The 14861-nt window shown below is 39.6% G+C and overlaps 1 protein-coding gene across 4 annotated transcripts in view; it reads right to left on the bottom strand.

Annotated features, from left to right (window-relative positions):
• The window catches only part of EPB41L4A (erythrocyte membrane protein band 4.1 like 4A), a 215149-nt gene that overhangs the window by 104066 nt on the left and 96222 nt on the right, over window positions 1–14861 (bottom strand). For all 4 annotated transcript variants that reach the window (XM_030566656.1, XM_030566658.1, XM_030566657.1 and 1 more), the window contains 2 exons: window positions 7561–7612; window positions 5996–6074 (listed from right to left, as the gene is read on the bottom strand). In XM_030566656.1, the coding sequence (XP_030422516.1) occupies window positions 5996–6074; window positions 7561–7612 (131 nt within the window). The remainder of the gene's footprint in view (window positions 1–5995; window positions 6075–7560; window positions 7613–14861) is intronic.

Genomic DNA, 14861 nt, shown 5'->3' with positions numbered 1-14861 from the left:
CAGACAGAGAGAGGAGGAAAGTCTCTCCCATTTACAAGCAAGCAGCTTGATCATAACCCCAGGAATTTGCCAGTCATGCAGGCAGGCATCCACAGCTGCAACCAATAAAGGAAACAGAGCCTGCAGTAAAGGGAGGAGTGTAGAGAAGGAAAGGGAGGCACTAAGGCCTTGGATAGCAAGGTGGTGACAGCTTTGCACTAGGCTGCCTCCAGGAAACAAGCCAGGAGACTGAAAGAGACAGCAAGCCCAAAAAGTGAAGGTCTGACAGGCTTAACTGAAGGTCAGAATCCAAGAACTTACCTGACTGAGAGCAAATAAAGGAGGGTCAGTCAGGAGAAGCTCAGGCCCCTCAAGAGACCACCCCAAAAGGCATTGACAGGGCTATACGTACCACCGCCAGCAAGTGTGGGAGGAAAAATAGACACCATCGGGCCATTATATTTCATTCCTCCACTTGCAAGTGGGCAGGAAGAGGTGGGGCCCTGGCTCTGCCTCCCAGTGCACCAGCCAGTTGGGCTATGTAACTTTGTAAGTGCAGAGTACTTCCCCCTCAGAGCTGGAGGAAACCAGGAGAGTAGTTTGTGACTCTCAGTCTGCTTCCAAATCTGCCCCGGGGCAGCACAATGCACTTCCCCTTACCCAGGCTCATGATAAAGCCACAGCTGACCCCAAACTTAGCAAGAGGAGTCAGGGGCAGGGGTAGTAACTGTAGTGACTTTTAAACATATTTTTTAACTAACAACGTTTTAAGCTGTGTCCCTTTAAGCTCTGATATTGCCCCATATTCACAAAATGTATTGCATTCAACTTCCTTAATCACAACTACACACATCAAAAACATGTATGGTAAACTGCTCACACAGGCTGGTATAAATTAAATGAGAGTATTTGATACCCCCTCTTTAGCACATGAACACTGAATTCCTGATGAAACAATATGAACAAAAGAGAAGATCAGCGCAATAGTAGGTAAGAAAACAAGTTATCTAGTTCAGTTTTTCAGATACTCTAGTACATTTAAAAGAAAATTTTTTAAATGCTGTTTATACCAAATGGATATACATCATATGTATCACATCATACTGAAAGAATACCAGTGATTTCTTACAACAAGTTTTTAAAAGACCTTTTTGTGGTATGCCTACCTTCATGCCTCCAGCTTCCATCCCACACACATCACACGATCCATTGTCTACAGCCAAGCACTGAGGTACAATCGCATCTGCTCTAACCCCTCAGACAGAGACCAACACCTACAAAATCTCCACCAAGCATTCTCAAAACTACAATACCCGCACGAGGAAATAAGGAAACAGATCAACAGAGCCAGACGTGTACCCAGAAGCCTCCTACTGCAAGACAAACCCAAGAAAGAAACCAACAGGACTCCACTGGCCATCACATACAGCCCCCAGCTAAAACCCCTCCAACGCATCATCAGGGATCTACAACCCATCCTGGACAATGATCCCACACTTTCACAGGCCTTGGGTGGCAGGCCAGTCCTTGCCCACAGACAACCTGCCAACCTGAAACATATTCTCACCAGTAACTGCACACTGCACTATAATAACTCTAGCTCAGGAACCAATCCATGTAACAAACCTCGATGCCAACTCTGCCCACATATCTACACCAGCGACACCATCACAGGATCTAACCAGATCAGCCATACCATCACTGGTTCATTCACCTGCACATCCACCAATATGCCAGCAATGCCCCTCTGCTATGTACATCGGCCAAACTGGACAGTCTCTACGGAAAAGGATAAATGGACACAAATCAGACATTAGGAATGGCAATATACAAAAACCTGTAGGAGAGCACTTCAACCTCCCTGGCCACACTATAGCAGACCTTAAGATGGCCATCCTGCAGCAAAAAAACTTCAGGACCAGACTTCAAAGAGAAACTGCTGAGCTTCAGTTCATCTGCAAATTTGACACCATCAGCTCAGGATTGAACAAAGACTGTGAATGGCTTGCCAACTACAGAACCAGTTTCTCCTCTCTTGGTTTTCACACCTCAACTGCTAGAACAGGGCCTCATCCTCCCTGATTGAACTGACCTCGTTATCTCTAGCTTGCTTGCTAGCATATATATACCTGCCCCTGGATATTTCCACCACATGCATCTGAAGAAGTGGGTATTCACTCACGAAAGCTCATGCTCCAAAAACGTCTGTTAGTCTATAAGGTGCCACAGGATTCTTTGCTGCTTTTTGTGATATGGGCACAAATTGGTCATACTTACATACTGAACTTCCCTTACTCAGGCACTCATTTATTTTACAGAGCGAAATAACTGCATTATATATTATTATTATTAAGTTTATTTTGTATTTATTATTGCATTATCATCATTACTCTTGTAAATACTTGGTACTTTCTATGTGTTCACAGTAAATTATTGAAATATTTTTGTTTTGGGGCAATCCAGACTGCAGATTATGTGGCAAATAATCTCTGCATTACTTTATTAAGATCAAATAAAAATTGTCAGTGTTCAAGGACCTTTCAGTGCTATTTAATCTGGGATCCTTCCAGCCCAAATAAGCTTCTTTTGCTAATGGTCCCCACAGACACCATGGGCATTCCAGGATATACAAGTGTGCCATCTGCACCCTATTTCTTATTGGAGAGGAAAAATGCACAGTTATCTACGCCCCTCTTCTTCCCAGGACCAAATGCCTTATGTAGCGAGAAGGCACACTACAATGGTATCAGGAAACACAGTGTGCACGCTCGTTATTATTTCTTAAAATTCTAATTAGCAGGCAGACTCTTCTTTGAATGAATTATGATGACAGAGAAGAAATTTAAGGGTGTTGTGGAACTCGCACCATCTCTCTTGGCTGACAGATTAGAAATGAAGTTCACTTCAGTATTTCCAGCAGTTGTACAAGACTGAGTATGGCCTTACTATGTGTAGCCTGCTGCACAGCCATTGTCTACAGCTCGCCTGGATATGGATATTTTCCACCAGTTCTTTGGTATTTCCCTAGTAATTACAGAAGTGCAGGGATTCAGGGTTTCCGCTGAGTTCTGAAAAGTGTCATTTTAACCATCTCACATTTTCTTCATACATATCTATCCTCACAGTTTGCATAATCTAAAGTAAGACAAAAACATCTTAACCTGCTTTTAAAAAAATTCTAATTACACCCCATTTTTAGGTACATGTTGGCTCCATTGATTTGCCTCCATCTGTCACTTTAAAATGTTAACTACTTGGCTCTATATACAGTACAAAATACATACAATTTAACACTGCATGTTATTGCCAGAAGCATATGATACCATTTAATGCAGGGACAGTATGTGCAAAGGTGATAGACTGTGGGAATAGATCTGACAATATATGGGACAAATTATCAGAGAAAAGTTATTTAAAATTAGAAATCAAATTCTACATGAAAGGGAACTTAGAACTAAATACTCTAAAGTAGGTGGGAAATAAATACCAATTCTTTTGCTAAGATGTAAAGCTAATGTGAATGGGAAAATAATACATTTGGAATAATTATTTAGATAATAAACTAATACAAAATGGACATAAACATTCAAATCAAAAGCTGTCAAATCAGTATATATACATCTAAACCACCATTTCAGGCACAAAAATGCTGATTTGAGCACAAAATGCAAAACTGGGGGCCTTACTTAACTGTCCTTATGTGTGTATTTTCACTGTGGATTTGAGGAAGAAATAGCTTTTAAAAAAAACAAAATAAAACCAAAACTCCACATTTTGCAGTCAGAAGCATCAGTTCTGCCTCCTGTGAGGTGATGATGCTTCTAACTCCTATTGAAGTCAGTGAATGATGGCGATACTTAGCTCCTTTTAGGATCAGGCCTCTAGTCCAAACTTGTACCTTGAGTGCTTGCCATACACTCTGCCAAATTGCATCGATAATGGTGTCTAAACATTGCTTGAGCAAACATACCCAGGAGATATTGATAACCAGTCAGCATTTATTTTTGTCTACAGAATACATCAATTTCTGGTGTAAAGAGATTATAAATTTGATACGTTTTTACTATTCAAAAATAGAAATTATAATGTGACAGAAGTATTAACATCAGATAACAGTAGGCTCCATATAACTTTACATAAAAAAAGAAAAGTCAGTGACCTATATTCCACAAATAAATACAGATAACAGTGGCAAAACATTGGAATCACATACCTAAAATTATCACAATAATAAAAGAAAATTGCTTTAATCCATTCTATGTAGAAGGCAGTGATTCTAGCATAAGTATTCTTTCTGAAAATGTGTCTATTTCCTACAGGGTTTATGGTAAGAGCCCAAAGAGATAAAGGCTTAAATAGTTTGATGGCATTTGATCATGCAGATGCTTAGATATGTTTTATTGAAGACTGCAATTATAAGCTTAGTATTTTCCTATGCCCCCTCCCCATCTAGTTTTAAAAAGCCCAAGTTTTGTGTGAGCAAATATATGGCACACACACACACAGAGACTCACTAAAAATGCACTGTGTGTGCCAAAATGCTTTTGGCATAGATTTATGCACCTAATAAGCAGTGCAAATCATTAACTGATCTTGTTATAAGCAAAATTAATGCATTTTTTTTTAAATTTAGCTCTTAACTGTCATTTCACAGATATGAATCCAACCTGCCTCCAGAGTAGTAATCACAGCAGGTTCTGTTGTCGGAGTTCTCTTCCCAGGGCCATCTTTTTTCCCCTGTGAGCAGGGTTGAAAGTGGTTCTGGAAAAGTACAGGAAAACTATATCAAACTTTCGGGGCAGATGGGGCATTACGCTAAGACTAATGCGTGCTTTTTCACTGTACAGAGTTATAGTAGTATTCGGAGCATGAGCTTTTGTGGGTGAATACCCACTTCGTCAGATGCATCTGACAAAGTGGGTATTCACCCACGAAAGCTTATGCTCCAAAATGTCTGTTAGTCTATAAGGTGCCACAGGATTCTTTGCTGCTTTTACAGATCCAGACTAACACGGCTATCCCTCTGATACATAGTAGTATTCGTTTTCCTAGTTCAATATAAATCTTGTCAAACTGGGAGGTTTTGTCACTATGAGGAAAAACTAACGCCAATATGGTAAAAAAAATTCTTATAGTAGTACAGGAAAAATATTTTTGCTTATTTTATCACCATTAAACCACCTTGGGTTAGGAAATGAAAATTTACGTGTCTATTGTAATAAAGTTTGGCATGTCATGTTTCACTTGAGCATAAATGTGGACAGCAAGCGAGGAACATTTCCACGTATTTATTACTGCCAGTCAGCATGTTACATCTGCCTAAATATGTCACCTGAATATCAAATTTCTTTGTGAATCTGAAATGAACTGCCAGAGATCTTTTATACATAAAACTCAAGAGATACGCTTGTGTGTGTGTGCGCGCGCGTGTGTGCGCGCGCGTGCACGTGCGCTTATGCAAGTGTACTTCTATATTGTTGGGGGCGAACTATTATTTAAACGAATCATAAACATTATTTTGCTTTTCCACATCTTTTGCATATTTTTCAAGAGACCGGAAGAAACACTTATTTAAAAATAGTTCTGGAATGTAAACCATGGCCAATTAAAAGGAAAGCAGGTATTCCCCACAGCCGTATTTGGATACACAAACTGAGGGGAGGTAATCTAAAACCTCTCTCTAGAAGCATATCCATCACAGGACATGTATAAATCCAAATGTGACAATACATGCTTAAAAAAGAAAAATTCCCAACAATCCATACGAAACCCTGACACCTGTCCATGTATCATATAGCACAGGTTCAATCTGATCTTCCAAACAGGTTTTTACTGAACAATGCAAGCTTTGGCTTAGTTTTCTTACAGACACAGGTGTGTAAGCAAAAACAAACAAAACAGAGCAGCTGTGTGCACCTGCATATATGTGATTACAATCTTAATTTTATTAATTATGATTTCAGATCAGCACATCATATGCATATCACCAATATTTAAACTATATGCAGTACTATACCTGGTTATTTCTTCCTTAAGTTTGCATGGATCTTCTGCATAGAATTTAACACCAAAATATAGAGTATATGGTGGCCCAGCTAAGGGAAAGAGAGAACAATTAACTTTTATAGTGCAGATTTATAAAATAAAATCTTTCATAATAGATGAGCTACTAAGCTGCCTATTTATCCAAGGGGCTTACATAGCCCACTGTCACTCACTCCCCATATCACCATCACTTCATATCAGAGTGAAGTTCCTAATGGACTCTTTTCCCTTTACAGAGTAGAAAAACTTTATTGGAACAGGATGTTTTTGGTTTTTTTGGTGATTGTTTCTTATATTTGTTTGTGAGTACAACACCGTGTCCAATGTGAACATTCCCCATAATAATTAACAACTGAAAGTATAATTATGCCTTATATACCTAGTAAATGTTTTGGAATTTTGTAATTTTTTTAAAAGTTTTAGCTCTCCAATAAAATCCACTAACTCAATCCTACAATTCCTGTTATGATCATATTTATTCCCATGCACACACTTCCACCAACTTCAGCCAATGTCCCATTGATCCAAGTGACTTCAGTAGGACTATGTGTGATATTAAAGATACACATGGTAGTAACAACCTGCAGAGTCGTGCTCAATACAGCAAATACCTGCCACCAGTAATTGAGTTTACTACCATGTATAGTCCTACTGACCTCACAGGGCCCATGAAATATAATTGTATTTCATTTTTGTACAAAACAAATTGAAAAGCAGCTTCTCCTGCCAAGCCCAGAGTTCAGATATCTGTATTTTCCCTAGAGCAGCTATAAGACTTTCCTGTCTCGCAGATGACAATTTAAAACTCTGCAGGGAATTCTGTGCTAGGTAGTTATGATGATATTATCTGTTGCAAGCAAATCCTGAATGCAGACCGTGGTCGATACACAAAATTGTTGCTCGTCAAATATTTTGTTTTAAAATACAAATATCATTGTAATCTGAAATCCTGCACATAAAATGCCAGATTTCCAAAAGCAGCTAGCATCCATAAGTCACTGGGAGATGCTTTTAAAAAACTGGCTGTATTATTTGGGATTTTACTATATTCATTATTAATATTTTTACAAAATGTTTCCAATTTTCTATTAAAGTAATATTATTAATCTTATTAAGTAATATTTTAAAGTATGAGATATTTGTCTTTGATATCTAAAGAATGACACCAATATGTAATTCATAAAAAAAACTAGGCAAATTTTTGAATATGGACCTAAGAGGCAATATTTTTTCCACTTGTAGAAGGAAAATATCATTCAGGTCACTTAGCAAGACAGAGAAACTATACCATATACCAGTGTTTCTTTTATTCTAAGCAAAGATTAATCACAGAAACATCCTTAAGTAAGAGAAAGAAATTACATTCAATCAATGTATGTAATTTTGACACGGCTATTAACTGTAATACTTATTACAACTCAGGAAACTATGAATCTGTCATGCCTCAGAAATCAAGACTCACTACTCTGCACGTATGGTGTCCTCTGTCTCTTCATTTTCAAGTAACTGTTTATGAGGTTCAAGTGAAATACATACTGTTTATCAATTCCTTATGTTCTGCAAGGGTCTTTGCAGGATCCAGCCAGTACTGTGAGAATAGATATGGAAATTAGTCATTTACCATGGCAAGCTATTAATGGTTAACTTAAATTTATACATTTATATATTACTGTTTTTCCCCAAATACAGTATGCGTGAATTACAAACAATTATGTTAACTATTGGGCACAATGAATTTAGGGCCCAATCCAAAGGAAATTGACTTTTTCTTCTATATTGGTAAAACACAGAAGCCTGAGTAATTTGTTGGCGGTGGTTATACGTATTACTATAAAAATCTGAAGTACTGCAGTCTGCAATCTGCAAATGAAAAACTATAACCCAGAGTAGACAAAAATATTGTCTTGACAAGTGTGTTCCTACACATCTTCTCCGAGGAAGGTGTCATAGTAGAGGAATGACACGGTCACTTTCACATTCAGCAGTAGCTGTTGAATACTGCCTTACACTCAGATTTACAACAGCCACTACATCCATTCAATCAGCTGTACTTTATTACAGATGCTAACTAGGAATCTCAGCTAAAGCTGGCAGTCCTGAGCTTGACTCCTATTGCTCACAGGGCTTGTCCCACCTGGTGCTTTAGTCCACACCAGCTGGGATGGAAACTCTAATAAACACCAGCGTGTTGCACTTAGTGGCCCACGTGCATGTTCATGTAGTACTGTTTGAAATAGGATTACAGTAACAAACACTAGTGCACGCCTGCAACATCCACATAGGCCAGTTATTGCACAAAACACTGGTGTGCATTCAAATTTACACTCCAACTGGTGCAGATTACAGAACTATGTAAACAAGCTCATATCAACCCTATTCAGTTAAAACTGATAGCTTCAGGAGAATACGGATAACACATCTGGCACTATGATAAAACTTGTTAAACAAAATAAATCTTGCAGTGGCTATACCTCAGTAACCCTCCAAAAATAGAAACCTTCTTAAGTTTACAGTGAGAGGGAAGAAAAACAAACAAATGACTTGATAAATTTGTTCAAACATCCTATTGGAGCTCCTAGATGGTGTGGCATTGTTTTTTGTTTGTTTTATTTTTAAGGAAAAGGGCATAAATAAATTTGGTTACATTTGGTATAACAGCTCCCTTGCTATGGGCCAACAACAGGAACCTTCACCATTGCAGAATAGATTGCTATCACTTGTGTTGTAAAACCATGTTCATTAGTAGCATGCAAAGGCTGTTATCCTCGAGGGCGTGATGGGCTGCTGAGTCCTTGTGATGAGTCAAGAGAGGCACAAGAGACTTGCCCAGGCCTGGCTCATTTGTTCTATTCTCCCACCCCAAGAGTTAGAGGAGTTCCTGCGCCAGGTAGTGATCCCAGAGGGGAATGGGTCACTGGCAGTGCTGGAATTACAAGGATGCATCGGGGGATGTGACCCCTTAATACTTTATGGCTACCTCACCTCTACCTTATTCAAAGGCACTGAACGGAGAAACATGTTTTGGCCCTTTACTTCTCACTAACAATTTCTATAAACCGCGTACACATGCGGCCTTGCAGCAATCTTCCATATACTGTGCATATCACCAGCAGTGCCAGTCACAACTTCTTCTACCTCTGGGGCAGGTGCTGTGATGGCCGTACTGGAGATTCGGGCTCTGCAGCTTCTGGGGGTAGAGGTGAGAGCAGGATCTGGAGAGGCTGGAACAGCTACCGTGGCACCTGAGATCAGGCTGGGAGCAGATAGGAAGCAGGGTGATCAAGTCAGAGCCAGGAGCAGCTACCCCTGGCGAGTGAGACACAAACTGCTCGGACCTCCCTTCCCAGCCTGGAGTCAACTGCCCCTCGCCCAGTAGCTCCCCTCGCTCCCCATGCAGAGCACCCACCCTGACTCCCTTTCCTATTCCTGATACCCTGACCTCACCCCGTTGCCCCTGACTCACCCTGCTTCTCAGGCAGAGAATCCACTGCCACTTCCCCCCTCTGCCCTGCTCCCCAGGCAGAGCACCCACCCCGACACCCCCTTCCCATCCCAGACATCCCAACTTCACATCTCTACTCCACTGTCTCTGACTCTTCCCTGGGTGCGGGTTCAGCACCAGCAGCATAGTGGCTGTGTCACACAGTGGCTCCCTGTGGTGGAAGAGCTTGGCCCCCTAAGATGGGCCCTATTTTCCTGTGGTAGCCGCACACCTGTCTGTGCCCTCCCTCTTTCTGGAATTGGCCAGGACAGGCTCCATCTGGTCTGTTGGGAGCAGGGCAGCCAGTGACCCAAACCCAGTCAGCCCCTCAGTCTCCCTCTCACACACATCCACAACAACTATACATCCTGCAAGATGTTTTGCTTTCATGGAGTTAGAGCATCAATGTAAGGATCTGAGAATAGGGTCAGAGTTAAATAAGAGGCACAGAGAGGGCCTGATCGTGACCTAAGTACGGTTACTCATCCAAGTCTCCTCACTAACACCAGTGGTAATACTATGATGAGTAAGAATTTTCAGGATTGGACTCAGGAACAGTAAAATTAAAAAACAAAAATGCGGGGGTCACTTGGGTGTAAATGATGGAGGAATTTGCACCACAATGGGCCAGATTTTCAAAAAAGATAAAGCAACTAAATAAAATGGACAGACTCCCACTGAATGCTGCTGGGTATTGGGTACAGAGATAATTAGCATAAAATTTAAATTCTGATCTGGGCTTTCAATTATGAACAGCCATAACGTCTGGGTGTATTCAGATCCAGATTTCATCTGAATCCATATATAGTTATAAACAATATGTCAAATTGTCAAATCATTTAGGCTTCAGTCACCAAACACCAAAACCCATTCATAGTTGGTTACAAAGGTCCTACTGGCCATCAAGTCTAAGGTCATTCTACACAACTGGAACTATATTGGCATAGCTACTGTGCTGTACCTATGCTGGCAAAGACCTGTGGAAACATCACCTCAGGTAGGTTGACGGAAGCATTCGTCCTTTGACATAGCTGCGTCATTCAAGGGTGTGGATTTTTCATGCCCCAGGCCCACATAGCTATGTCAACCTAACTTTTAAGTGCAGATCAAGCCTAAATACAGGACTGCTAATATTCTCAGCTTCAAAAAAACAAACCCCGATACCTTCTTCTGAACCACTGAAGGGTTGAAGCATATGCTACTGATTCTTAACTTGGATTTTAAAATGTGGCTCCATTATGTATATTTAAGCTATTCCAGGTTAAACACATGCAAAGTTTAATGCCAGGTTTCTGTGTAGGGTCAAATCTTGGTCAAACGTTCAGAACCTGTTTGAAACAAAACATTAACTAGGTTGAAATTTTTTCATTTGTTGTGGTGTCAATCAATGAAGTGACTGGAATCGGTAGACTTGTCCCCTGCCAGTCCACAAGGCATCTGGTGCTCTAGTCATGCAGCTCAGATTACTATGAAATTGTAATCTTTGTCTCACATGGGGTCACTGCAATGCTATAGCACACAAATTTTTGTTCTAATTCAGAGATTCAGAGCTTTTAAAGCCAAAAGGGACCACTGCAATCATCTCGTCTAACTTGCTGCATAACACAAGCCTCAGGCTTTCCTGAATAAAATCCTGCTTCATGTCCCATAGCTGTGATTGAACCAGAGCATATCTTTTAGAAACATAATCCAATCTTATTTTAAAATGTCCAGTGATGGAGACTCCAGCAGAATCCTTTATAAATTGTTCCAATGGTTAATTACACTCATTGATAAAAACTGCACTTAGTTCTAGTCTAAATTTGTCTAGCTTCAACTTTCAGCAATTGGCTCAAGTTATACCTTAGTTTGCTGAATTGAAGAGCCCTTTATTACTGAATTTCTGTTCTCCATGTAGTTATTTATAGACTGTGATCAAATCATTTTTTAACTTTCTCTTTAATAAACTACATAGATTGAGCTCTTGGAGTTTCACATTTGAAGTGTGGACACCAGAACTCGCTACAGCATTCCAGGAGCAGTGGCACCAGTGCCAAATACAGAGGTAGTAAAACCTCCCTTCTCCGACTCAATATTCCCCAATATAAACATCCAAGGATTGCATTAGCCCTTCTGGTCACCGTATGATTCCAGGAGCTCATATTCCTCAGATAATCCACCATGATATGCCCCTCAAAAATACTTTTCAGAGTCACTGCTTCCCAGGATAAGAGTCCCCCATTCAGTAAATATGGCCTACATTCTTTGTTCCTAAATGTATGACTTTATATTTGGCTGTATGCAATTCACATTATTAGCTTGCACCCAGTTTATCAAGCATTTCAGACCATTCTAATGAAGAGAACACTTCTCTAATACATTTTACCATTCTCCTAATTTTTGTGTCATCTGCAAACTTTATCAGTAATGATTTTATATCATCTTCCAGGCCCTTGATAAAAATATTAAATGGCACAGGGCCAAGAGCCAATTCCTGCAGGGCGACACTAGAAACACATCTGCTTGCTGAAGATTCTCCATTTACAAATACATTTTGAGACCTATCAGTTAGCCAATTTTTAAGCCATTTAATGTGTGCCCTTCTAATCGTGTATCATTTTAGTTTCTTAATCAAAATGTCATGTGGTACCATGTTAAATGTCTTACAGAAGTCTATTAGACACTATTATTTCTATCAATCCAACAGGATATTAAGTAGTTTGACAAGATCTATTATCCATAAACCAGTGCTGATTGGCATTAATTATATTATTCTCCTTTAATATTTTTATTAATCAAGACCCATATCAGCCTTACTTTGCCCAGAATTGATGTCAGGCTAACAAGTCTACTATTACCTGGATCATCCACTTTACCCTTATTATGTATTAGCAAACATTAGCAACTTCCAGCCCTCTGGAACTTCTAGGGTTGCCAGTTTTGGTTGGACGTATTCCTGGAGGTTTCATCACATGACATATCTTTAATTAAAGATTAATGTTTAATTCTTGGAAACTCCTGGATAATTGACAATCCTAGTAACTTCCCCAGTGTTACAAGACTTATTAAACATTAACATTAAAGGTCCAGAAAGATCCTTGCTCTTTTTAAGCTCTTGAATGCAAGTTATCTGGACCTGCTGATTTTAAAAATGTCTAACTTAAACAGCTACTGTTTAACATCTTCCTTAGTTATTGTTGCAATGGAGAGCATTTCATCATCAACATATGCTATAAATAAGACATCTGCCTTTTTCCCCAAGTACAAAACAGCAATATTTACTGATCAATTCTGCCTTTTCTGCATTATTATTGATGCTTCTACCATTTTCATTTGGCAATGGACCAATACCACTGACAGTGTGCCTTTTGTTCCTGGTAGATATAAAAATACATATTATCTGTAACTCTTCTGGATATAGAGTTCACCTAGTGTCCTTTTGCTTTCCTTGTCAATTTTCTACCATTCGTAGCTTCTATTTTATATTCACTGCTATCAACTTCCCATTTCTCCATTTGTGTCATATTGAGTTGCTGTTTTTTAAAGCTGCTTTCACCTTCTTCTAAGACAAGCTAGTTCTTTAACCAGCATAGCCTTCTTTTTCAAGCCTGGTCTACACTATTGCTTAAGTTGATATAACTTATGTCACTCAGCAGTGTGAAAAATACATCCCTCAGAGCAATGCAAGTTACCTCAATTTAAGCACTGTCCACACCGGTGCTACGTTGGTGGGAGATGCTCTGTTGCCGACATGGTTTCCGCCTCTCATGGAAGTGGAGTAATTATGCTGACAGAAGAGTGCTCTCCCATCGGCATAGCGCGTCTTCACCAGACGTAGTGCAGCTGTGCCGATGTAGCACTGTAGTGTAGACTTGCCCTCAGTTGTGGTTAATTCAGTGTACCATGACTCATCGGGTTTGAGCTGCTAGCCCCTAAAGCTTCTAAAACCTGGTGGTTCCCCATAAATGCTCCAAGAATGGCTTTCATCATCATGCTGCTCCAGTGGTCCCCTCCTGATGACTTATGATCCTTCATTGCTGGAAAGAATCAAGCACTTGAAATTTAGGGAATGCCAGATTTACAGTTGTCTGCGCATCCTTAGTTCAGCTCTCTTGTGTGTTTGCATTATGATACTGTCTTCAATTACATGACAGCAAGCTACTTTTTCCACTGGATGTCTGTCTTACTCAGTTCATAGGATGGATACACAAGGTGGCAGTTTAAAGGTTGCATGGGTAACCATAATGGTGGCATTTTCTAATTTTCAAGTGCTTGACTTTGCAAATTAAATAATATTATTTTAACAGAGTTGGTGGTGGGGGGTGTTTTTGTTTGTTTGTTTATTTTTATATATGTAAAAATAAAAAATAATGGGAGGAAATCGTTAAACATACCTTTTCAAAACTCAGTAAAAAGATATGTTTCAAGTTTTAAGAAAAAATGATTTTGTTGCATGTTTTAAAGTGTGTGTGTGTGTGTGTGTGTGTGTGTGTGTGTGTGTGTGTGGTGTGTGTGTGTGTGTGTGTGTGTGTGTGTGTGTGATCTTATTTCATCTGAACTGTTTTGCTCATTAAACTGTTAATTAAAGAATACTCTAAAACCCCATCAGAATATTCCTTTCTATAATAATGTGTTAAGAAGAGGCACATATTTTTCTATCAGATATTTATTTTGGAGTGTTTCCCATTAAGTAGAGTTTTCAAATAAATTAGCAAATAGATCCATTTGACATCTGGGGCACTAAAAATGAGACACTAGAAGACTCAAATGTAGGTCTCTTGCATGGCAGTGCAGAACTAATCACCCCCAACACTCCCATGCCTGTCCCTAGTGTTATACCTTTAACAGCTCTGTGAAAAATTAGAATTATTTCATTTACTGTTTTATGCAAGGTCTCATTTACTTCATGGAGTTTTTCCTTTATATTGGCCATTCACTGAACAGCATTTCACTATGAATCACAAACTGGCAAAAACATGAGAGCTGATTTTCCTTCTCACCTACACAGGTTTTATACAGGTGTAACCGTAATGAGCTCACTGGAGTAACTCCTCATTTACACTAGTGTGAGAGAGAAAAATCTGCCCTGATTGTTTTGAGGAGAGCTGATGGGGTTCTGCAATTATTCATTTAACAGAGATTTCCCCTGTCACTGAAACAGCTGAGGTTACCTGCATTTTTAAAATTCTAAATTAACTAGCTAGTCATTAACTAGAGAGAAAGGCTGGTCTTCTTATTAAGGTGCTCAGCTAGGACTCATGACACTTGGGTTCAACTCCTGGCCCTGTTACAGACTCTGTCATTTAGGACAAGCCACTTATGCCTCATCTATACTAGAATAACTCCCTTCTACCAGCAATGCCGTTCATACTGGCAA

This window comes from Gopherus evgoodei, chromosome 6, assembly GCF_007399415.2.
Source record: "Gopherus evgoodei ecotype Sinaloan lineage chromosome 6, rGopEvg1_v1.p, whole genome shotgun sequence".
NCBI classification, from domain to species: Eukaryota; Metazoa; Chordata; order Testudines; family Testudinidae; genus Gopherus; species Gopherus evgoodei.
Note: the sequence above shows the minus strand (reverse complement) of the source record. Positions and strands in the feature narration are given on the sequence as shown.